General features: G+C 41.4%; 1 protein-coding gene across 2 annotated transcripts in view; it reads left to right on the top strand.

The window, feature by feature from the left end:
• The window catches only part of LOC126297567 (fibrillin-2-like), a 597,958-nt gene that overhangs the window by 183,046 nt on the left and 387,934 nt on the right, over window positions 1–26,978 (top strand). For both annotated transcript variants that reach the window (XM_049988509.1, XM_049988508.1), the window contains exons 5-6: window positions 1,204–1,351; window positions 21,051–21,160. In XM_049988509.1, coding sequence (XP_049844466.1) covers window positions 1,204–1,351; window positions 21,051–21,160 — 258 coding nt within the window. The remainder of the gene's footprint in view (window positions 1–1,203; window positions 1,352–21,050; window positions 21,161–26,978) is intronic.

The raw sequence follows: 26,978 nt of genomic DNA, 5'->3' as shown, positions 1-26,978 counted from the left end.
ATCCCGGTCGGGGCACACATTTTCAGCTGTCCCCATCGAGGTATACCAACAACACCTGTTGGCAGCTGAGGGTTTCAATTAATTATAATTTATTCTAGAGAAGCTGCATGGTCATCAATGGTATCTGTTCTTTTGAGAACAGTTGCAATCTTCATATAAAATTCTGTGGTGGCTGAGATTTGACACAAGATGCTGGTCAATCTGGGATGCCAGCCTCATCCAAGTGTGAGGCTTTTGAGTACCCCATCTATAGTCCTGGCCTCTTTCCCATGCAATTTTCATGCCTTCAGTCCCTCAAAAAAAGGACTTGAATAGTCAGTGATCCCTGATGGTCGAGGAATGCAGAAGGCAGGTACGAACTTCTTCACACAGCAGGACATGGTGTTTTACCAAATGGATATCTTCAACCTGGTGCATCATGGGATGATTGTCTCAGTATTCATGGTGAATTTGCCTGATTGGCACACTGATTCTGGACTGTACAGCCTTTGAATGGAAGCCTCTTGATCACTCCTTTAGTATTTGCTCCATGAACTGACCTTTTGGCTTGAAAAAGGAATATATTTTTAATGCCAAATTTCAGTAAGGAATAATAGCACTGCACACACTTCTTTTCAGTTGACATCAGGACCATGTTGATACACCTGCCTCTCCATTACATTATTTGTACATCTTTATTTGTCTCTCTGGAAAATCTGAATCAGCATCCCTCCACAATAAATGAGATGTTGAGCTCAGGGGTGTGAAACGAGGTTAGCGTTTTCCATCACAAATCTTTGTTTTGTAGTAACATGCATTATTCTCTGAAAATATATTGTGGAATGACAGAGATGTTTTATTTTGTAAATTTTTGTCAGCTGCAACATTTTTTTATTAAACCTTACTTTGCTTATTTAAGTAATGCTCAATGTATTGTTAAAGATGTATTTCTTAAAAATTTTGGTTTTAGCTATACCTTTCATTTGCTTGGGCAGTTTGTTGTATGGTTTGATTCCCTGACAGAAAACACTGTTTCAGATTATTGGTACATTTAAGTCATGTCTGATTCTTTTCCCACTTTAATAACTAGGGCTGTTAGTGTAATAACTATTAATGTTTATCTTGTCATACATAATACATTTGAAGTCAGTGCATACATTAAAATTCACTTTCCTTGCTACTGTAAGAATAATTCATACTGTATGCCATGACTGGTTGTTTCAGCTTTGGAGAGCCTTTGTGACACATTGCCAGGAGAACTTTGTGCTCACATCTGTATACCAGTTCCAGGATCGTACCGGTGTGAATGTAGAGAAGGCTTCTCTTTAATGGCTGATGGAAAATCATGCCAGCAAGATAATTTACCTAACAGGTATGACTAAAATTCAGGCAAGAGTACAGCTTTAGCATTGGTGATAAGGGTTCAAAATTGATTTAAATCATCCATGATCCACAAAAAATAACTTTCTGTTCATTAACTGTTTGGAACTATTCATTTGATGCTTTGCTTGCTTTGCTCTGCTCTTGTCTGTTGATTGATTCATTTAAGTATCTGCTGCAAGTCTATTTAGAAATGTATTGCTAACTTTTTGTACATGCTTTCTTTGTTTGATTCTTCACTTGGCAACTAATTTACAAGTTGCATTAGGCTACTTGGTTATCCTTTGGGATATTATACCTCATTTCATTTGTTAATAATTCTAATTTAATATATTTGAAAACATGTGCTTAATTCTATAAAATTCCACTGAGTGTTGTACAAAGTCACATTGATGTTTAATTATTTGGGCCAAAAGGCAGCAGTACAGAACCGACCCTAAGATATAGTTGAGCCAGAATTATTGTAGGTTGTGTTCTTGCTCAAACACTACAGTTTGCTACTGAAAGAACCTCAGTGAACACATAGTTGGTTCGTTCATCCAAATGTAGCCGGTGAGCTCACATGTAGGCTGCATTAAAATTTCAAGAGAGAACTTTTCACTGAGCAACAAGATCAATTTTGTACTGTACGTCAGATGGGGACTCAAACTTAGGATGTAGTTTTTTATTGGTGATGTCTTACTGAACTATCTGTCCATGCCTCATATCCTTTCTCTTACACTATGTGATCAAAAGTATCTGGCCACCCCCAAGAACATACATTTGTCATATTAGGTTCATTGCACTACCACCTACTGCCAGGTACTCCAAATCAGCGACTACAGTAGTCATTAGACATTGTGAGAGAGCAGTATGGGGTGCTCCTCAGAACTCAGGGAGTTCGAACATGGTCATGTGATTGGCTGTCACTTGTGTCATACATCTGTATGCAAGATGTCAACTACCCTAAACACCCCAAGGTCCACTGATTATGATGTGATAGTGAAGTGGAAACATGAAGGGACACATACAGCACAAAAGTGTACAGGCTGATCTCATCTGTTGACTGACAGACTGCCGACAGTTGAAGAGGGCCGTAATTCATAATGTGTAATAGGCAGACATCTATCCAGACCATCACACAGGAATTCCAGACTACATCAGGATACACTGCAAGTATTATGACAGTTAGGCAGGAGGTGAGAATACTTGGATTTCATGGTCGAGCAGCTGCTCATAAGCTCCACATCACACCAGTAAATGCCAAACAATGCCTTGCTTGTTGTAAGGAGTGTAAACATTGGATGATTGAACAGTGGAAAAATGCCCTAGTTGTTTTGCATGGTACAGTCACAGCACAGGCAAACATTGATGTTTTAAGCACCTTCTTGCATCTCACTGTTAAAGAGCAATTTGGGGATGGTGATCGCATCTTTCAACACAATCAAGAGTCTGTTAAAAATGCATGGCCGGTGGCAGAGTGGTTATAGGACAATAATATCCCTGTAATGGACTGGCCTGCACAGAGTCCTGACCTGAATCCTATAGGACACCTTTGGGATGTTTTGGAGCGCTGACTTTGTGCCAGGCCTCACTGATCGACATCAACACCTCTGCTTAGTGCAGCACTCTGTGAAGAATGGGCTGCTATTCCCCAAGAAACCTTCCAGCACCTGATTCCCGATTGAATGTATGCCTGTGAGAGTGGAAGCTGTCATTAAGGCTAAGAGTGGGAGAACACCATATTGAATTCCTGCATTAGCGACGGAGGGCACCATGAACTCTTAAGTCATTTTCAGTCAGGTGTCCAGAGACTTTTGATCACATAGTGTGTGAACTGATTAAAAATGTGACACAATTTTTGCATGAATATCTCAGGTGGTAAGGGCATTTTCCATGAAGGATAAATGTACAAGTAAACTCACAGTCCACTACAATGATTCAATTTATTAGCAAGTTTTCTCATATTAAAAATTAACAGCCATCAAAGATTACTTGCTAAAATCTGTTGGTGCTTAAAAAAGAGTAGAAAGACCATTTATACTGTGGAGCTATTGTTTAACCAGTAGTCCTTGTTTAACTTTTATGCAAACAGTTAGGCTGTAAGCAGTACTGTAACGAGTAATGTTAGTAACAGTGATTTTTTATCCCTGAATCTAGGAACCCAGATTATTAACAGAAGACATTATTCTGCAATGTGCTTTTAATTGAATTTTTCTTTAAATTTGTGGTGATACCCACTTTCTTGTTTCACATCTGTAGGCACGCTGTTAAGACTTCTGTACCAGAACATGAAGAACCAATTCTGAATTCCAGATAAGAAATTGTAGTATATGTGGGAATTATTTTTGTATCATTCCTGTTGGTTGAGTGTGTTGCAACTAATTTGTTATGATTTTGATTACAAGGAACAAATCTCAAGAAAGAGTAAATTTGCTGGGGGTTGATTAAGTTGGTCTCTGTAGTTCTCTCAAGCTGCTCACTCATCTGCATTGCTTAGTTTTCTTAATGATAGCTTTTGCATGAGAAAATTGCTTCAGTTTCAGCTGTATTATCTTAAAAATTAGGAGTACTGTAACTAAAATTAGGAAATCTATTCATAAACACAAAATATTCTGCCCTGTGGTTTTGGTCTGTTTGATCAGCAGTAGGTGATAGAGATGTCAATACCTACTGCTACAGTTCATTACTGACATAATTTTCAAACACGTTTGAGCAGTTAGTGTATTCTATAATATAGGGGCAACCAGGATCTCTGCATATGTGCAGCCCTTTGGCACACAGGCAACTCTCTGTCATTTCAGTGCCCATTTCCTCAACCATCCTGCTATGCTGTCTGAGTGGGAACTGCAGATGCGCTGTTTAGCTTAGACAGTAGAAGAGTTGTGCCCAGAACACAGACAGGCTCGCATGTGACTTGGTTTAGAAAATTCAAGAAACTTAAGCTATGTATCATGGACAGCAGTGTTACACTCTTACTGACTGTTGGTACAAGTGCATATGTCTACAAAAATAAAAATTAAAATTAAATTGAAGTTGAGTTTGCAACTAAATTACATCACTAATATTGTGTGGGCCACATAGTCCCATGTAAAATTCTTACAACATTTCAAATTACATATAGAAAAGATGCAAAATCAAATAGTCTCTATAGAATCCCATTAAGGATATAATCTACATGTTAAGGGGAAACATTATTACCTATCACTTCTCTAGTCATGGTATCATGGCTACAATTCTCAATTAAATATATCAGGGAAAAAAGACAATTCTCATCATTATTTAATTACTTCTGATTCACTGAAGACAAAATAAAATTGATATCTGTATAAACTGTCAGCACATTGACAGGTAGAGGTAATTTATCCAATTGTCATCAATCAGGCTGCCATGTTATCATGACTTATTTAGTTCTATTATCGAAAAAATCTTTCACACACACATGTTGATCCAAACAGGATATCACTTTTACAGTCTCAGTATAGAGATGCGGAAACTCTTCCTGAGGAAAACCTTCATAGAATTCCTGGACAGGTGTAACATAATAGAATTGGTCTTTAATCAGAAATTACACTCCTGATCAATCAAATTTATTTGCAAATGAGCAGGGGCAGTATCAGCTGATACAAAAAATGGTCCTGAAATGTCTCAAACACAGATGTGGGGTTGGCAGTGGCCCACAAATGATTTGAAAAATGTTCCTGTATTTCTTCCAGCACCAAAATGAGTTGTTGAAAATTCACATTTTCTTTAACACCAGAGAGCTTAGCGAAATGGAAAATTTTCTTTTTCAGAAGTTGTTTCTTCCATAATGTGATTTTGATTGTAAATACATCCACCTTTCCCATTAAATCAGATATTAAATGCATTTTACTTTGCTAAGTCTTAGTGAGGGTGTTCAACTGTGCAGTCAAGTCAACTAAAAATGTGAGGTTTGCAATCCATTCTGAATCTTCTAATGTTAGTTCATGCTTTCCTTTGTGCTTCATGAATTGAACAATAGTAGATCTTAACTTGAAAAATCATTCAATGTGTGCCCCTCAACTTAACCACAGTAGAAAATCTCTATACTGTTCTGTAGTTCCATCAAAAACTGCTTAAAGTGACATTGTAAGAGTCCATCTGACTTTAGAAAATTTACTATTCAGACCATCAGTTTCATATGACATGCTCTATCCCCAAAAACTTAGCACAAAATGCTTCTTGGTGTGCAAAACAATGACTTAAATACAAATGGTTTGTTGATCATTGTAATTTTTTGTGCAACAATGCTAAGAGCCCATTGCGCAGTAACTAAGACCATCATGTTCTAATTCAGTCCAAGGGCTTCAATTGCTTCTTCAATGATTTTTGGCAAGTCGATTCCTCTCATTATGTCTTGCATTGGCACTATATCTAATAGTTCTTCTGTCATATGCATATTGCTCTTGACTCCCTGAACATAAACTGCAAGTTGTACTGTGTCCAAAATGTCAATCGACATGTAGAACAATTGAGAATGCAATGAACTTGCTGTGATTGTCAATTAACTGCCTATAGACATAGACACCCATTGCCGTAACAGCCATCTGGTAAGTTATCATTTGTCATGAAAGACTGATTTTGAAGAAGTTCTGTACCTCCAATGGCACCATGAGTTCCACTGTCCCAACAATGTGCACTTTAATGAACTCGTCATCACTGAAAGGTTTATTAGATCTGGCAATTTTGAGCTTTATTTTGTAGCTAGCATTTAATGATGGGCTGCTACAGTTTGTTGCTGGCTAAAACTAAAGAAATAGTAGAGCGGACTGTAAACACATTGGATTTCTACAGGGAAATACTTAAAAAATGCAAAGAACACGAACAAAATGATTTTCATATTGATATCAAGTTACTGTGCAGTACTGCCAACTAGATTTTCTCTTTCATTATAACAAAATCTTTAAATTCCTTATTCATTGTGGTGTAATGCCATTGTATAGTATATTTGTGGTGCTACTGCATAATAGACATGGAGAATTTTTGTCATTCTCTTTGAAAAAGTGCTACAATTCCCATTCATATTTCAGTGATCGTGACAGTATGTTGCTAGCTGCCCCTTTTTGAGTGTATATGCCACTGCAACAACCATTGTTCTTTTACATTTCCTTTAAACCACAAGCAAGTAGTGACGAATACACAGTGATGGCACTTTGAAAAATACCACACCATACATCAGATGAAACAGTGCCATGTTGCTCTACTACATGAAATGTTGTGCCATACTGAGTACTTCCATGAAGGATTGAGAGAAGTTGAGACAGACCGAGCCCTGGCGCACACATGGCATGCACATTGTGCACACCTACAGTTTTGCATGTTATGGCCAGTTATGCTATAATAGTATCCAACCTGAGCAACAATAATATTCTCAATTAATCACAGTTTGGATTTCAGAAGAGTTGATCAACTGAGAATGAGACCAAATTTTACAGGCATTAAATAGCAAAATAGCACCAGATGGTATTTTATGTGACCTGCGTAAGGCACCTGACTGAGTGAATTACAATATTCCAGATAAACAGAGGCTTTGTTGAGTTGATGGTATAGCTAACCAATCAACAATATCATATCTAACTAGAAGAATTAAGAAAACTGTACCCAATAATTTTACCAAATGTAAGGAGGGGATATTCTTCTGTGTGGGGATAAACCAGTTAAGGGCTTCCACAAGCCTCAATCTGATGTTCACTTCTGTTTCTCACATATGCAAACAACTTTTCATCCAATATGCAACATGCAGACCTAGTTCTTTTTGAAGATGAAACCAGTATTGTAATCAGTCCAAACCTACATACGGCAAAAGGACTCACTCTCAATTTCAAAAAGTCACAACATAGTCAGTTCTGCACATCTAGATGTACTACACCAATGATAAGTGTAATTCACAATGAGGAAATAATGACTAGGGTGTAAACATCAAATATTTTAGATGTCCATATTGATGAAACTTTAAACTAGAAAAAACACACTTTTGAACTAAAAAAAAACTCATTTCAGTCATATTTTCAACTTTGAGTCATTACAAATCTTTGGAAAGAATTGTCAAATGGAATAATGTTCTGGCACAATTCATCTCTAAGAAAGTCTTCATTGCTTAAAAACCTGCTGTAAGCATAATGTGTGGAGCAGACCCACAATCATCTGGCAGACAACTGTTTAGAGACTTAATCATTTTAACTACTACTTCATAATACAATTATTCCTTCATGAAGATTGTTGTAAATAATCCACTGCAGCTCAGAAAAGCAATATATACTCCTGGAAATGGAAAAAAGAACACATTGACACCGGTGTGTCAGACCCACCATACTTGCTCCGGACACTGCGAGAGGGCTGTACAAGCAATGATCACACGCATGGCACAGTGGACACACCAGGAACTGCGTTGTTGGCCGTCGAATGGCGCTAGCTGCTCAGCATTTGTGCACCGCCGCCGTCAGTGTGAGCCAGTTTGCCGTGGCATACGGAGCTCCATCGCAGTCTTTAACACTGGTAGCATGCCGCGACAGCGTGGACGTGAACCGTATGTGCAGTTGACGGACTTTGAGCGAGGGCGTATAGTGGGCATGCGGGAGGCCGGGTGGACGTACTGCCGAATTGCTCAACACGTGGGGCGTGAGGTCTCCACAGTACATCGATGTTTTCGCCAGTGGTCGGCGGAAGGTGCACGTGCCTGTCGACCTGGGACCGGACCGCAGTGACGCACGGATGCAAGCCAAGACCGTAGGATCCTTCGCAGTGCCGTAGGGGACCTCACCGCCACTTCCCAGCAAATTAGGGACACTGTTGCTCCTGGGGTATCGGCGAGGACCATTCGCAACCGTCTCCATGAAGCTGGGCTACAGTCCCGCACACTGTTAGGCCGTCTTCCGCTCACACCCCAACATCGTGCAGCCCGCCTCCAGTGGTGTCGTGACAGGCGTGAATGGAGGGACGAATGGAGACGTGTCGTCTTCAGCAATGAGAGTCGCTCCTGCCTTGGTGCCAATGAATGTCGTATGCGTGTTTGGTGCCGTGCAGGTGAGCACCACAATCAGGACTGCATACGACCAAGGCACACAGGGCCAACACCCAGCATCATTGTGTGGGGGGCGATCCCCTACACTGGCCGTACACCTCTGGTGATCGTCGAGGGGACACTGAATAGTGCACGGTACATCCAAACCGTCATCGAACCCATCGTTCTACCATTCCTCCTAGACCGGCAAGGGAACTTGCTGTTCCAACAGGACAATGCACGTCCACATGTATCCCATGCCACCCAACGTGCTCTAGAAGGTGTAAGTCAACTACCTTGGACAGCAAGATCTCCGCATCTGTCCCCCATTGAGCATGTTTGGGACTGGATGAAGCGTCGTCTCACGCGGTGTGCACGTCCAGCACGAACGCTGGTCCAACTGAGGTGCCAGGTGGAAATGGCATGGCAAGCCGTTCCACAGGACTACATCCAGCATCTCTACGATCGTCTCCATGGGAGAATAGCAGCCTGCATTGCTGCGAAAGGTGGATATACACTGTACTAGTGCCGACATTGTGCATGCTCTGTTGCCTGTGTCTATGTGCCTGTGGTTCTGTCAGTGTGATCATGTGATGTATCTGACCCCAGGAATGTGTCAATAAAGTTTCCCCTTCCTGGGACAATGAATTCACGGTGTTCTTATTTCAATTTCCAGGAGTGTACATAACTGTTTCAATACCCGAAGAAAAAAATTACATTCATTATTCCACAGTAACGTTATCTTTAGCATTCAAAAGTGACAATGCTGTCACTAAAATTTTTGGTCACTTCCCCAGTGGTATAAAGTGTCTGGCAGGCAGCAAAGTTAAATATGAAAAAAGAAACTGAAAAATATTCCCCTTGACAACTTCTTTTATTCTGTAAAAAGAATTTCTATTTTTGTAATGTGTAAAAAGTTGTGGGTAGGAATTAATAATTCACATATTTATTAAAAAATAAAAATAAAGAAAGCACTTGTAAAAAGTCAGGATGTAGCCATACTTACACATGAATGTTTGGTGTGAATGTAAAATGACACATTCCCCACAACTATGATTAACTTTACTAATGATCGGTGGAACATGTAACTAACTATATTGTCACAGAAGAAGCTGAGTAACACCATGGTGTAGTGGTTGTGATACTAAACTGTTGTATGTACGGTTGCAAGTTTAAAACTCACCTGGACTGTACAATTTTAATTTCTGTATTTGGTTCAAGTACATTCTAGAAGTATCCACAAATGTCAAGAATCATTCTACTGGAATGTTCTGTAACTTTATATATACTGTATGTGTTCTGGCCGGAGGCAGTTCGCTGCGCGTTCTTGTATGCGCAAGTGCTGAATAAACCTTTGTTAAGTGAAGTTAGTGTTCATCATTCATTTACTTACACCTACTTCCACGTGACATTATTCTGGTGGAGGCGCTGGGTATTGGACCTTGTGATAGTGCACATTATTGACGACATAGTGGCTCCCATCAGGCCACGACAGAGCCACCGTTTATGTGGTGAGAAACCCAAGTTCGAGTCATATTCAACATATCTCAATCTATCAGAGACAGAAGAAGAAGAAGACATTACAATGACAGCAACTGTGTGCCACCACATGAGACAGCCTTCCGGGTTCTCTGGTGATGATGGCCAAGATCCAAACAAATGGCTGGAGGTATATGAGCGTATAGCCAAATTTAACACATGAGATGACACCGCGTGTTCAGAAGGCACTTGGGTGCATGTGAGCAAGAAACCGAGACACTTCAGGGGGTCATAAGGGAGGAAGTGGAACAGACATTGAACCCAATCTCTTGTCCTTCATTTCCCTTTAAAACAGTGAAAAAGTCGAGACTCAGACAAAGTTATGTTCCTACAATGCTGCATGAGTTACCTGTTTGGGCACCAAGGAAGACTAACCCCTGGAGGACCCAGGATAACCAACCAGTATGTTTCTAGTGTGGACAACCGGGACATGAAGTGTTATATTGTGGAGAAAGGCAGCAGATATTTGATTATGCCTGTGCCACAAGGCAGCAGACCGATCTTAGCCAATGTCAACTTCTGGACGAAGAAGATGAACAAAAAGATGGGGGTGCAGGACGATGTAGGTCACCATCACCACAAGCTAGCTGCTGGAGACGACACTCCCCAACATGCTGATCAAGGTCTACATCGCCATTTAGAAGCTCCAGCCAATCACCTAGCCACCACAACCTGGAAAACTAAAGGGTGTGACCTTACTTGGAGGTGAGGCCACCGAAGAGAAAAATCCTCCTTCATTGATCACTATAAATATGATAGGAAACTATGTTGATATGGATGGCTGACCAGCCCAAGCTCTTGAGGACTCCGGATCATCACATTCAGTCATTTCGGAGAAGTACCATCACCAGTTGCAGAAAACCCTATTCATTGACAACAAAACATCTCTGCTGAAGCTGGCCAATGGGAAATATGTAAAATCTACAGGAAGATGTAGCATTCATGTGGTTATAAGTGGCCATACACAGCCCTTAGAATTCATCGTCTTACAAGAGTGTAGGCATGATGTCATTCTCGGATGGGACTTTTTTAAAGCTTCTCAGACAATTATAGATTGTGTTTGCTTGAAGATTATGCTAGATGAGATGAGAAACTGTGGACAGGAAGATGCGCATCTGAGTGGGAGGAGACTGTGTGCTGGGTGAAGTGATCATTCCTGCAGTCTGCACTAGAAAGGTAACTGTCATGTGTCATGCTATGCGTCAACCCATGGATCGCAGTCACAGTCCCTATCCGTGCTAAATACTGTTGTGCAAAGAACATCTGAACTAAGCTACAGAGAGCTTATAAATATGATAGGAAACTATGTTGATATGGATGGCTGACCAGCCCAAGCTCTTGAGGACTCCGGATCATCACATTCAGTCATTTCGGAGAAGTACCATCACCAGTTGCAGAAAACCCTATTCATTGACAACAAAACATCTCTGCTGAAGCTGGCCAATGGGAAATATGTAAAACCTACAGGAAGATGTAGCATTCATGTGGGTATAAGTGGCCATACACAGCCCTTAGAATTCATCGTCTTACAAGAGTGTAGGCATGATGTCATTCTCGGATGGGACTTTTTTAAAGCTTCTCAGACAATTATAGATTGTGTTTGCTTGAAGATTATGCTAGATGAGATGAGAAACTGTGGACAGGAAGATGCGCATCTGAGTGGGAGGAGACTGTGTGCTGGGTGAAGTGATCATTCCTGCAGTCTGCACTAGAAAGGTAACTGTCATGTGTCATGCTATGCGTCAACCCATGGATCGCAGTCACAGTCCCTATCCGTGCTAAATACTGTTGTGCAAAGAACATCTGAACTAAGCTACAGAGAGCACAAACAATTCGACACAAAATTTAAATGGTTATTAAAATACAAGACTGCCTAGTAAATGCAGTAATGCTGCTCGTTGCACACTGCTGACACACTGCCCGGCAGCAGAGAACTGTTGACTCCACCTGTTGACATCAGGGTTTACAGTTTCTACTGGTGGGAGGTAAAGGTGTCTGTGAGAGGTCAGGATGTATGTAGTTCATCTCCCAGGGCATGGCTGCTGTGGAACTGGTGGGGTGTGTCAGTGGCAGACTGTCATGGAAACAATGTTGGTTGAATGATTCCTTTACTGCATAATAATTACAGCAGTGGATGCAGAACTGTATAGCTGACCAGTGCCTCCGTGTAGTAGGCAGCCATGGCCTGTGAAGTGTGCCCATGTCAGTAGTAGCCTGCCAGAAGGACACACACTGCATGTTCCCTCAGGTGATGGAGGCATCCGGCAAGGTGCTGCTATCAGCACAGTGGAACTGACACTGACTCATAAGCATTACTGTGTGGCACATGGTGGACAGACAACATGTGGGCTGAAGTATTTGGCTTGGCCCATGTTGCTCAATGTGGCATGTACTGGTTGAGGAAGGATCAAACCATCACCTCCAGCATGAATTATGATGGTGATTTGTGCCCACACTGACCAGTGTACAATTAGGTGACAAAAGTCATTGGATACCTCCTAATATTGTGTCAGACCTCGTTATGCCTGGCGTAGTGCAGCCACTTGATATGGCATGGAATCAACAAGTCGTTGGAAGTCCCCTTCAGAAATATTGAGCCATGCTGCCTGTACAGCCTTCCATAATTGCAAAAGTGTTGCCAGTACAGAATTCTGTTGTGCATGAACTGATCTCTTAGTTATGTCCCATATATGTTTGATGAGATTCATGTTGGGCAATCTGGGTGGCCAAATCTTTCACCTGAATTGTCCAGAATGTTCTTCAAACCAGTTTTGAACAATTGTGGCCCGGTGACATGATGCATGCACTGTCATTCATAAAATTTCATCATGGTTTGGAAACATGAGGTCCATGAATTGCTGAAATGGTTTAGAAGTAGCCAAAAATAACAATTTTCAGTCAATGATCAGTTCAGTTGGAACCAGATGACCCAGTCCATTCCATGTAAATACAGCCCACACCGTTATGGAGCTACCACCAGCTTGTACACGTTCTTGTTGACATCTTGGGTCCATGGCTTCATAGGATCTGCTGCCATAGCCCATTAACACCAGATTTCACCGCATTGTCCTGATGGATCTCCATAGCCAATAGAGGGCAGTGTTGCCACAGTGCTGCACTCACTTAGTGAGTGTGCCACCATCTTGCCACATGAATATGCTGGCGAGTAATGCCTCTCATGGCTTGCATAAATACCGCTGCACCCTACCCATTCAATCAGTCATGTAATTTGCTGAATACTGTTTGTTACTATCTCCACCATACTACTGGCTAGCCACCAATGGCTTTGCTTTGATATTGGTTTGTCTGGTCTCTGGTCTCCATTTGGATTGTGGCTCATAGTTGATCTGTTGACAGTATTGTGTTGAAACTTCATTGCACTTAGTTGTAGCCTAGATAGCTATTGCCTTGCTCTTGTTGTATTGGGTCCGTCGTTATCTGCACTGTTTGCTCAACTCTGACATGGATTTGAGTTCTGACTGCAGGAGGTCTGCCAGCCAGAGTGGCCGTGCGATTCTAGGCGCTACAGTCTGGAACCGAGCGACTGCTACGGTCACAGGTTCAAATCATGCCTCGGGCATGGATGTGTGTGATGTCCTTAGGTTAGTTAGGTTTAATTAGTTCTAAGTTCCAGGTGACTGATGACCTCAGAAGTCGCATAGTGCTCAGAGCCATTTATTTGCTGGAGGTCTTCCCACCTTGGGTCATCATCTTTTCTTGCCTGTTCTCTGATGTGAACACCAGTATCTGGCACTTACAGATATAGCAATTGGTGATGAGGAAAAAGGAAGTTGTTTCGTAGCATGGATGCTAAATTGGTTAGTCTGCTCGAGCAAAAGCAGCAGCTGATGCACCAGCAGCAGATACAGACAGACTTGTTACAGAAGTTTTTTTCAATGTTAATAAACTTCACCAACAACTGTATATTTTAAGATATTTTATTTTATTCTAAAAGCAACCAATTTCAGCAATTCATCTTGCCATCTTCAGGCCCAATACGATTTTATCCAAATAAACAAACTTATTGTATAGTGCCATAAACCACTGGATATCGTAAATTCCAGTCATATAAATGCTTCATACAAAGACATGACAGCAAAATGAATTGCTGAAATTGGTTGCTTTCAGAATAAAATAAAATATCATAAAATATGTGGCTATTGGTGAAGTTTGACATTGAAAAGTACTTACCAGCCGATGTCCCCTGACTGTGATGGACCAACAGAGATTAGTAGTAGTAGTAGTAGTAGTAGTAGTAGTAGTAGTAGTAGCAGCTTTATTCATCTGTAGATCTCTTTTTACAAGGATATAGGACATGTCAAAGTATTTACAAATTTAGATCAATTTAAAATAAGCCAGTTTGTATACACGTATATGTACAGACTTCTAGTTAGAGACAATCATTGATTTACTCCTGGTATACAATACTTTTTTTACAAATAACTTATTAAATAATGTAATGCCACATTGCTCACTCATATCTCACTGCACACACTATACACACATTGTTTCGTAACACCACACACACACACACACACACACACACACACACACACACACACACACACACACACACACACTGGTGATCTCTGGGCCGTTTTCTGTACCACAACTTCCCATTTGCTATCCTGAAAACTGAGTCAGCATCCCTCTATAATGAGGGAGATGTTGAGCTCACAAAGAGGAAGAGGTGTTAGTATTGTGCTATGCATAGCTTGGGGGTAAGAATTTCTAGAAAGGAAAAAAGGAAGGAAAAATCATAAAGTGAAGGTGTTATGTGGAATGTTGGATATTTTATAATCAGTATTATTATTATTATTTATTTATTAGCTCACAAAGAGGAAGAGGTGTTAGTATTGTGCTATGCATAGCTTGGGGGTAAGAATTTCTAGAAAGGAAAAAAGGAAGGAAAAATCATAAAGTGAAGGTGTTATGTGGAATGTTGGATATTTTATAATCAGTATTATTATTATTATTTATTTATTTGCATAACATTTTTTATCAAACCCTTACTCTGTGTCATCTAAGTAATCCTTCGGTGTATAAAATGTATTGCATAACAGGTACTTTTTAGCTGCTTTTTAAATAAGTGTATTTTTGCAATTTCTTTAATCTATTTTGGTAATTTATTGTACAGTTTTATTCCTTGGCAGAAAATGCTGTTTTGAGTTTTCTGGTTTTTTTTCTTGGTAATTGTAAATTGAGTCTATCTCTTGTTGCATGCTCATGGACAGAGATGTTTGTACAGTAATTACCAGTGTTATTTTTTATGTGTACAACTGACTGGTAAATGTATTCACATGGAGCAGTTAAAATCCCCAGTGCTCTGAACAGATCTTTACAGTGAGCTCTACTAATATTTTTGGTTATTATTCGTATGGCTCTTTTCTGGAGTTTGAAAATTGAGTTCATATTTTGTGCATTTGTTCCCCAAAAAAGAATGCCATATCTAAGAATTGAGTGTACATATGAATAATATGTAACTAAAAGACACCACATGTGATGACAGGATTCTAAGGGCATAACATGCTGGTGACATTCTGTTTGCAAGTAACTTTGTGTGTTCACACCACTTCAACTGAGGATCAGTATTCATTCCTAGAAATTTTGCATTTGTTACACAGTCTATACAGCTGCCATCTACATTTAATTTAACATTGTCATTTTTCCTTTTCAAACTGAAATTCGTAGCATTAGTTTTCTTTGTGTGCAGTGTCACTTTATTACTTATTGACCAGTTATAAACTTCCTTGATAGTTTCATTTGCTTTCTCAGCAAGGGGTTCTCTTGTTTTCTCAGTGACTAAAATATTTCTGTCATCAGCGAAGAGGACTTTTTCATCATGAGTAACCCTACTGGAAAAGTCATTGATGTATATCAGGAACAGTATTGGTCCTAATATGTTATCTTGCAGAACCCCTATATTAATGTATTTTGGTTCTAATAAGTGTTTTCCTACATGTTTGGATCTATTTGAAGTATGTGTTATCTCTACTCTTTGTACCCTATCTGTTAGGTATGATCGAAACCATTCATTAGCTACCCCTCTTATTCCTAATGCTTCTAATTTATTTAATAGAATCTTGTGATTGACTGTATCAAATGCCTTAGAAAGATCCAAAAATATACCTGTGACACAATCATCTTTATCAAGAACATCAAATACAACTTTTGTGAATTCTATTATGACTGACTCCATATTTTTGCCACTTCAGAAACCAAACTGATTCGCTTAAAAGATTGTATTTATTCACGTAATTCATTGATCTGTTTTTCATAATTGCTTCTATTATTTTTTAGAATGCTGACAGCAGGAAAATGGGCCAGTAATTTTCTATGTCTTCGGCATTACCTTTCTTAAGCAAAGGTAAAACTCTTGCCTGTTTTAACTGCTCTGGAAATGTCCCTGATGTGAAGGACTCATTTATTATATTTGTTAAGGGGCTTTCCTGTAACTGAGGGTCTACACCTCACCCATGGCTACTACCTAGCAGCAGCACTTTCTTCTTCCTAACAGTTTGTACATTCCTAGGCTTCTTGGTCTCAGTTGAAGTGTGCTGCACATTTCCTGCTCCTCGTTCTACCTGAGGCTCTTCTCCACTTAACTCTGGTAGTGGTAGATACTTGTTTTTGGTGTTGATGATAAAACTGTCAGATTTTGTTCTCTTTCTTCCTATCCTCATACCAGCTGCCAGTTCCCAACTACCCTCCTCCCCCCATCTCCTTTGATCCTTATGAGTTCCTTCCTTGCTTCCTCCAACTGTGTCTGAAGGGCACAGATTTTCCTTTCCTGTTCCCCAAACAACATGTTCGTACTGCATACTCGGCAGTTCTAGGAGAGAGCCTGTTCTATTCTCCCAACATTCGCCTGACTGCATCCCCCCCCCCCCCCCCCCCCCCACCCTCCTACAAGATTGGCAACAAATCTCTCTACTCACTACCCTATAACAGCTCCCACAGTTCTCACTCATGGTCAGTTTCAAAAGAATAATTAAGTTAAAAGAATGTTTTAAATTTGTCAAGGATGCAAGATTGGGTGTGTGTAAACAAAAAAACAACACAAAGGTCTTATGTGCGGTGCTTGTTTTTTTTGTACGGATTTAGAGACACAATAACAGAAGAATGAATTTGTAATTAATTTGCTTTTAGAGAATTTACATTATCAGGCATGTTTGGTCAGGTTTTTAAACTTTTATAACTGGGACATTTTAACAAGTCTGTCTAACTAGTAAACAATACGAATACTATTTAGAAACATTTAATTACACTTTTACTGCACAATAGACACAGATTAAACTAGTAGCAGACCCTTTGAAATGAATTTTGCACTATCAAGAAGACTTGAATAGAATTTTTTGTGTTTATGTCATGCAAAATTTTGCGTTATGTCACAATTATCAGGACTTTAGCTAAAGAACAATTTTTTTCAAGAACAAGGACTGCTGGAATGCTAATATTCAGTTGTGTGACAAAGGAAACAACAGCAAGTATACAAAACAAAGGAGATTTAAATTTGACACTATTCCCTCTTAAATAAGTTTTTTTAGCAGACAAAGAAAATACCTGTGATCTCACTTGGCAGCCATCTTGCTAATCCATCTTGATGTTACAAAAGTCTCTTGATCTCTAAGTGCACAAACTTCATGTGCAAAAGCCTGCTGTGCCCCTTGGACTGGCACCTCTTGCAATTGACACCACATTGTGTCCTTCATTATTTCCCCCGTTAAGTGACACGGTGGAGGAGTGGGACACAGTTCTCTCTAATTACGGCTCACAAACCATTGGTGGCAATATTCAGGTTGCATTCCAATCTCCCAGGATGAACACGACAATGCCTCCAGCACTGGGCATTGTTCCTCAGTGCTTACAATTATACTGTCTCGTACTAGCCGACAGCTCAGCATCCTAATGCTGATGCATTGTCCCATATACCGCCTGGCTCAGAACTGGATTTCGCTCACAGGAGGTCCTCTGCTTCCACATTTATGTGTAACGTCAACATCCGTTGGACAGTTTTCTCCTTATGGCCATATGTGTTTCTGCTGCAACACACCAGGATCCCTCCCTACCTTTGCTATGTAATCCATGGTTGGCCCTATTACCTCACTCGTCATTTGATGACAGAGATCTGCCAATGAAAACAGCTTTTTTACCACTTCTCAGTTGCAGATGGTGTCATCCTTTTGGTTACTGAGATGGATGCACATATTGAGTGGTTATTCCGGCGGAACTGCATTGTTGGGTATTGAGTTTGCTTCACTGGGGTCATTGGAGCATGTCCTGCATGAAGACACTGGCACAGCCCCTTGAGTACTGGCCAGGGATCAACAGCAACATCGAGAAGATGGTCCCTAGATGCACAGCATCCACCCACCACCAGGTGGTGCCCCCTCAATCCTTTGCCCCCCTGGCCTACTCCTTGCCTCCCTTGGGACCACATTCATATCTATTTTGCAAGCGCATTTTTGAGTTCTATGTGACTGCTCATTGTGGATGCTTATTCAAAGTACCCCTGTGTCATACACATGGCTTCCACCATGACCCAGAGTACTCTTCCTGCCTTGGCCTAAGTTTTGACCATCGGAGGGTTGCCCCACACATTGGTCTCTGACAGTTCCCACAATTCATGACCTCTGCCCTCGAGGACTTCTGTGCCACTAATGGCATCGAACAGATCTGTAGTCCTCCTTTCCATCCTTCCTCCAATGGGGAGCTGAATGTCTGGTCCAGACTTTTAAGCAGCAGATGAAGAAGGCTATCAAATCCTCAACCACTATGGCAGCCCTTACATTGTTATTGAGCACTTATGCCCATCTCCAGTGATGTACTCCATCATGTTTACTATTCAGGCAGTCGTGTTCTTTGTCTGATAGCATTCATCATTATCTCCATCATACTACTGACTACTTGCAAACAACTTCACTTTGATATTGGTTTTCCTCTCTGGTCTCGATTTGGATTTTGGCCCGTGCATGATCTGTTGACAGCATTGTGTCAAAAGTTTGTTGTACTTTGTTGTAGCCTAGATAACTACTGCCTTTCTCTTGTTGTGTCAGGTCTGCCATTCATCTGTCCTGTTGCTCAACTGCGGCATGGGTTAGAGGCCTGACTGCAGATGGTCTTCTCTCCTTGCATCATCATTGTTTCTCACCAGTTTTTCTGACATGTGCACCATATCTCGCAGATGTACCAGAAACGGAAGTGGTCCTGGGCACTAAGTCATAAGAGGTTTGAGGTGCCAGGTGTAATCATTACAGATTCAACCATAGTTTTACCATTATGTCAGTGCCTGTAGTAGGCCTGTCAGTGCTGTAATTGTAGCAACTCGTTGTTTCAGAGATCCTGAATAGTGTTTTCTGCATTGTCAGCATACTGAATGCATGCTCTTACACCAGTGCACCTAGTTATTGAGGTATCTTGTAGTACCCTTCATATGGCATAATTTGGTGAGTCGCTCTGTGAGAACTATATATTGAGGGAATCATGTGCACTTCACATAGCACCAGTTTTCAACACATTTCACAAATGTGAAGGGGCCATTTGCAGAGTAGAACAACATAGATCTTCCTAAATGGCTTCAAATTATGTAACTTATGTTTGAAAACTCACTGTATCTGGCTAAGAGGAGTAGGCAGAAAGTTGGTACTTGTTACCCAAAACCCTTCCTATTTGGGTGCAGACCATTATTGAAATTTAAGACCATTTCAAAATGTGCTGTACTGCATGAAAACCACATGAGGTGTTCTTTTGAGGTCACAAAATGTCTTAATAAGAACTATGGTTTCTTCACTCCATTAATTTCTTTTTTCATTCTACTTGCTAAACTCACAAGTCAAAATTTTTCTAGTGCCATATTATGGTTCCATTCATAATTTACATCTTGCCAATAATGTATAATGATTGGAACAAAAATTTCACACTGGAGGGATGTCATATCAGATGTCCCATGAGGATCAGTATTGAGCTCATAACCCTTCTCATTACATGTTCATGATGTGTGAACATTCTCAGAAACTGGCATTCATTGAAACTGGCAATGAATGATTGTGTAACATATATTTGTGCCTTACACAGTGTCGATCATATCACACTGGCAAATTATCGTGCCCATGTGCTGATAAGCAGAGAGACTGTCATACTTTATGTTTGCTCTGTTATCTTCTCAATCACTGCTTCCCTCTTATTTGTCCTCAACTGTTACACTACTACATGAGCAGCACAGCAGAAATAGTCATTCTCAACCAAGTAGAATTCTCTGTGTACCATAAAGTAACACTGCCATGTTCTCTAAATTATTTTCTAATCAGGAACCAGACTTTGGAGTCATATTCCTCAACATACAAGAGAAATTAATTCCTTCCAAAATTCAAAAGACAGTTAATGGTCCACTGTCTAGCACAATAGCCATTCCTCCCACATTCTCTCCAGGTCACTCTCTTCAGCACCCCTCTGCCACAACTTTTCCTTCCCACTTGTCAGCAGAATTATCTGTTCATATTCTGTTCTTTCGTAACAGCCATTGTCACTGTCTTTTCAGTCTTCAGCTCCTCCTTCTTCCATAGCACTTCTGATGACACTAAACAGGACTTCCAATGTGCTAAGCTAATCTATGTCATTATAAATTCCCTTTACTACTGTTGCTAGTGTCAGTTGTTATTCTAGTAGTAGTAACAGCTGTTGTTGATTTTGTAGTATCTTTAGTGTGCATTGTTCCTGCTCAAATGTAAGAGAGGGCCTTAGTATGCTAATGTGGTCAGGCTAAATCATTAGTGAGTAAATAAATAAGGAAATCAATATTTTCCAGATGTTTCAAATTAACACAGTAACAAACACAGTTTACCTAAATTGAGAGCTAAAGACAACACCAATTCACACAGCCTTGCTCCAGCTTTTCAACTAGAACTATCGGTAAATCAGGCTACCCATACCAACATCCGAGTATTTCTTGCAAGAGTTCCATCTTTGACTCCACCACACATCATCAGGTTGCAAGTCTGTAATCCTAGACATGAGATGACACAGAATTTCTTGTATGATTTTATAGGACGCATCTTCCATGCTGAAAATGGTTCAATGTAACATAGTGGACAACACAAATATTTCACTTCACCAATAATTTTCTGATTTTAAACTCTTTATTGTGACTTCACAGATGTAAGCAGAATAACCCATGTGCTCACAAGTGCTTGGATACGGGAGTAGCTGTTGAATGTACCTGCTATCCAGGATACCAGCTGGATGCTGATGGGAAATCCTGCAATGGTAAGGACTAATGACACTTATTTTGAACTGTATATCTGGATGTGTACTTTTTAATGAGCACCATGATTAAAAAAATAAGACACAGAGGCACAAAAGCTACAGAATTAATTATGGCTATGCACTGTAAGAATATTTAGACAGGTAGCTGACCCAGAATGATGGTTCAGAAAGCCTTCTGATTTATTCCACATCTGCCACAGTATGGTATATGACAGAAGGTACCCTACACCACTACTAGTCATTCTGCATTTCTTTTTGTGTTCCACTTACGAATAGAGTGAGGGAAAAATATCTGCCTGTATGCCTCCACATGAGCCCTTATTTCTTGTTTCTTATCTTCATGGTCCTTATGCGAAATATATATAGGCAACAGTAGAATCATCCTGCAGTCAGCTCCAAATGCCACTTAGCTAAATTTTCTCAATAGTGCTTCTCGAAAAGAACGTCACCTTCCCATCAGGGATTCTCATTTGAGTTCCCAAACCATCTCTGTAACACTAGCGTGTTGCTCAAACCTACCAATAACAGATCTGGCAGCCCACCTCTGAATTGCTTCTATGTTTTCCTTTAATCTGACTTGGTACGGATCTGGTACACTGGAGCAGTACTCATGAATAGGTCACAGTAGCATCGTATATGAGGTATCTGTTACAGATGAACCATACTTTCTCAAACTTCTCCTAATAAAACGAAGTTGACTATTTGCCTTCCCTAGCAAAATCCTCAGATGCTTGTTCCATTTCATATCACTTTGTAACATTATGCCCAGATACTTAAACAATATGACTGCGTGAAGCAAGATATTACTAATGCTGTATCTAACCCTTAAGGGTTTATTTTTTGTACTCGTCTGCTTTAACTTACATTTTTATATGTTTAGAGCTAGTTGCCATTCATAACACCAACTAGGAATTTTGTCTAACCAGGAACCCTTTGAGTGTGAGGTTGCAGGTTCAACCTTTAGTAAGGCTCATGTGAAAGTCTATGTTAACAATTATGACATAAAAATATTAACTTCCATTTACTCACCATGTGCATCATGAGGGCACTAGGAAATGAGTGTCTGGCAGGTACAGAGATCAACTTTCTGTGGGAAGTATGTATTACACATCACAAAATGGACATTGTTCACATTTAAGAAATCTTCAAAACCAACCATTAACTTGCACCATGAACACTGACTGAAAAATGGCATGCCACCATGATCCTGAAGCTTTGCACCATCAAGACTGAAGGCAAACTCCTTGGGAGTTACAAACCATGTAAGACATTGAGTTAGGCATCCACTCTTAAAGAATGCATATAGAGACTGGTGTGACAAGGTGATGAGAACTGATGGAATATGATGGCATTCAACCAAATGAAAATCTGTATGGCACTTGTCATGAAACTGGAAATCCTTTATGGCGTAGCTGTAGATACTGTAATAATATGCTTTATAGGCATGGAAAAAAAACACTTTTCAAATGATAGTTTTCTGTAAAGGAGGATGATTTTTAAATGCAGACCAGGAATCAATCAAAAGCAAGTTATTTTGACCAACTATTGGTCAAAAGCAGTGCTAATGCCATAGTTGTAGTTATCTTCCAACCATTTTTCCACTCTTGCGCACTGTGACGTAAATATTCCCTACTACCCTTGCAGTCATGCACACGAAACAGAATCGTAGGGGGCAGAGCACCTTCAACTTCATGCAGCACAATAAATAACTTTCCAGAAAATTTACTTCCAAGATAAACAGTCAGCGTAATTGCATACGAATGTGTTAAAGTGATGATATTAGTTGATCTTGATACAGCTCTCTTGTTCTTGTTACCTCTAATTTCTAGTGTTCCTTCCATATATGTTTTTCTTCAAATCCCAATTTGTTGGTGCTGAAAAAAATTCCTTATTGAGTGATGGGATAAGTTTGTTTATCTCATCTACAAATTTTTGTGCCGATTCTGGAGTTTGCCATTTGTCATCAAGTTGATCCATTGTTTGAAATTTCTTTATTTTATATCTACCAATTCTGTAGCCCTGCTTGAAGTTATGCAACCATCTACTGCTTCCATTTAAATCATTATAATCTATCTTGTGCACAATTTGAAGTGCATAACATAGTAGGTCACTATCACACACATCCTCTAAATTGTATCGAGCATCCTTGAAATGTGCAAAAACCAGTTTTTGTAGCAAGTGCACCATGCACTCCCGTAGTTTTTCTGATGGATTACACCCTCATATTGCTGCACAATTATTCAAAACCAGTTCATAATATTTTTTACTATACTGTGGATGAGTTTCCATATACGTAATTATGTTTAGTACCTGCTCCTTGAACAACAGCCCCCAGGGGCTCAGCATTCATTTGCTGGGTACGGGCTTGGTGACCCCGGGGTACCTGAGCTGGGGACTGGTAAGCGCCGCCAGTCCCCTGTCACCGTAAGCTCTGGGCATACTTCAACGACCACCGTGCGGCGCGGCGGTGGAATGTTGTGTGTCTCAGGGAGTGGGGATTTTGGCTTGGCCGCCCGGATCGCGAGGATGAAATAAACCTCTATAAACAACCTCTCAATCTCAAGGTGTGCTGCGCGCAGATGAGATGCATGGCTGTTGAGCTGGAACAGTGATTAGCGGGCAACCTCTGGGGAACCTGCCGCACCTCAGTTGTATAAGGCTTACCTAGGCACGCGGGGCTCTGTCTAGGTGGACTTCTAGTTCCCTAACTGCTCGTGGGACCGAGATGGATCCTTCGAAATCCTCTTTTCCTCCTCCCAGCGGAAAGGGTGGGCCGCTGGAGGGTTCTAACACCCAGTCTCTGAAGAGGGCTCGTGCAGTCAGTCCCCCTGACTGCAGCACATCTTTGACAAGTGAAGTCTTTAGTAACAGAATGCATTCTGGTACTCGGAATCTGTTTCTCATTGTGAAACGGAAGGACGGTAGTTTTGAGAAGGTTTCGCCCTTCTATATACAGAAGGGTCTGGAGGGCATCTGTGGCTCCTTAAAATCAGTGAAGCGTTTGCGTAATGGGATCTTGCTCGTGGAAACTTCCACTTCCCAGCAAGCCACTAACCTGCAAGCTGCTAAATGCCTTGGGGAGTATGCCATAGACACTGAACTGCACAGCACCTTGAATTATAGCAAAGGTGTTGTGACATGCCGGGATCTAGTCGACATTCCCAAAGACGAACTGCAACGTGAGTGGGCTCTGGAAGGCATCGTTGATGTTCAACATATCATGAGGAGGGTTGATGGCAATCTTGTGAAATCCGACTCTTTTATTCTGACCTTCAGTAGCACGAAACTTCCAGAACATATTAAAGCTGGCTTCCTTCGCCTTAATGTGCACCCTTATTTCCCGTCACCAATGCGCTGTTTTAAATGCCAGCGTTTTGGGCATACCACCTTAGGGTGTAAAGGTGATGCGACTTGTGGCAACTGTGGTAAGGCTGCTCATGAAGGAGTTGGTTGCTCGTCTCCAGCCAGATGTATTAATTGCTCTGGGAACCACTCTGTTTGGAGTAGGGACTGCCGAATATTTTTAGAGGAATGCAAAGTCCAGGAAATAAAAACAACCAAGCGTATCCCCTACGGTGAGGCCAAGAAGATCTATAAGTCGATGCAACCTCCCACATTTGCTACATCTTTCGCATCCCTGGTTCAGAAGCCTACTCCAAAAGTCGATGCCTCAATGCAGACCGAGGTGGTGAGTGTTGGCACTAACACCTGCAGCTGTCTGTGCACTTGCAATGCAATCAGTGTTTCAGAGCTGGTAGCCCCTACTCGAACGGCAGACAAGGGTACAGTGGCGAACTTGGGCCAGCCCCTGTCGCCTCCAACAGCTGAGGCTGTTCCCAAGCCCAGTGCGCCAATTACCACTCCCACATCAGCTCCCCCAAAGCCCACCAAACCACAGAAAGCTCCTGTACAGCAGCAACACCAGGTCAAATCCCGTGGTAAACCGTCTGACCATACGGCTGTTGTTTTACGTGAAGCTTCATCTGACTCTTCCCCAGAGTTGATGGAATACAGCATATGTGTGGGGCAATCATCTCGCCCCCCACACCTGCCCCTCCACCTGCTGCGGTCTCCCCGCCCCGTCGGAGAGACAGGATGAAGGTGCTACCCCCAACATAGATGGCTCCTATACTTCAGTGGAACTTGCAAGGGTTCAGGGCGCATGTGGAGGAATTTCGTCTCCTCTCTCAGGGTAGACCACTGTGTCTCTGTCTCCAGGAGACTTACTTCCATCCCTCATACTCCCCTGAGCTTCAAGGCTATACACTCCACAAAAAGGACGACCTGCGTGGAGAGGAGCTAGAGGAGGTGTAGGTATTTTCGTCACGACGGACTACCACTCCTCACCTCTCTCGCTTATGACGACTTTACAGGCTGTCGCTGTGTCTGAGCAAGTACGTCATCCATTGACTGTCTGTTCACTTTACTTGCCCCCACATGACGCACTTGATGAAGTGGCCCTCACTGACTTTCTTACACAGCTCCCCCAGAGACATTGCCCAGACTATGGCCATGTATTTTGCCACAGTTACTGCAACAACCAGTCAGGATCCAGGTTTCCAGCGCCATAGGGCCATTGCTGAGAGATGTAGTTTGGACTTCCGGTCCACCTCTCATGAAGTTTACAACTGCCCATTTTCTATGTGGGAGCTGGATTCTGCATTGTCTGGAGCTCATGACACATCCCCTGGTCATGACAGGATCCATTACAGTATGCTATGGCACCTCACAATGCGCAACAAAGAAATCCTCCTCGCACTTTTTAATGCCATTTGGGCATTGGGCCACTTTCCTGACGCGTGGCGTGAGGCAGTTTTAATCCCTTTTTTAAAACCTGGGAAAGACCGCACGAGCCCAAGTAGCTACCGTAGTGTTGCCCTCACTAGTTGCATAGGGAAGACTTTGGAGCGGATGGTCAACCGCCGCCTTGTCTGGATGGTAGAATCCCGGCAACTCCTTAGTCACTTTCAGTGTGGGTTCAGGAGATTTCGTTCCACCTTCGATAACTTTGCCCTCCTGGAGGCGGTTATACAACAAGCTTTCCTACGCCATCATCACCTTCTAGGTGTATTTTTCGACATTGAGAAGGCCTACGATACCATTTGGAGGCGTCTCATCCTGGGGAAACTTCACAAATGGGGTTTTCGTGGTTGTCTTCCTCTTTTTATTCAGTCTTTCCTCTCGCCACGATATTTTAGATACCGAATTGGTGACGTCCTTTGAGCAGGAGAACGTTGTCCCTCAGGGTAGCGTTTTAAGTGTGACCCTCTTTGCCGTCGCTATTAATAGCATTACGTCCATAGTGAAAAGTCCTGTCCAGTGTTCTTTGTTTGTGGATGATTTCTCTTTGTTTTGCTCTTCTTCATGCCTTGCAATGACAACTCATCAGTTGCAACTTACGATTAGACGTTTGGATGACTGGACGCGGAAGAGTGGTTTTAAGTTTTCCACCGAGAAGTCTGTATGTTTTCTTTTTAACTGTTCTCGTTTGATTTTAACCTTTCCTGAGTTGCGGATGAGGGACACTGTTCTTACTTTTAAAGACACGGTGAGGTTTCTGGGGCTCATTTTTGACTCGAAGCTTACGTGGTTACCTCATCTTAAAGACCTGAAACGGCGGTCACTTAAGGCTTTAAGTATTTTAAAATGTCTTAGCCACAGTACATGGGGAGCTGACAGGACTTATCTGCTCCAGTTTTACAGGGCGTTTGTGCGATCTCGGCTCGGTTATGGGTGCATGGTGTATGGGTCTGCAAGGCCTTCTTACTTACAGATGTAGGACGTTGTGCACCATGAAGGGCTTCGGTTGGCCACTGAG

This window comes from Schistocerca gregaria, chromosome X (genome assembly GCF_023897955.1).
Source record: "Schistocerca gregaria isolate iqSchGreg1 chromosome X, iqSchGreg1.2, whole genome shotgun sequence".
Classification (NCBI taxonomy): Eukaryota; Metazoa; Arthropoda; class Insecta; order Orthoptera; family Acrididae; genus Schistocerca; species Schistocerca gregaria.
This window is presented reverse-complemented; position numbering and strand designations above follow the sequence as displayed.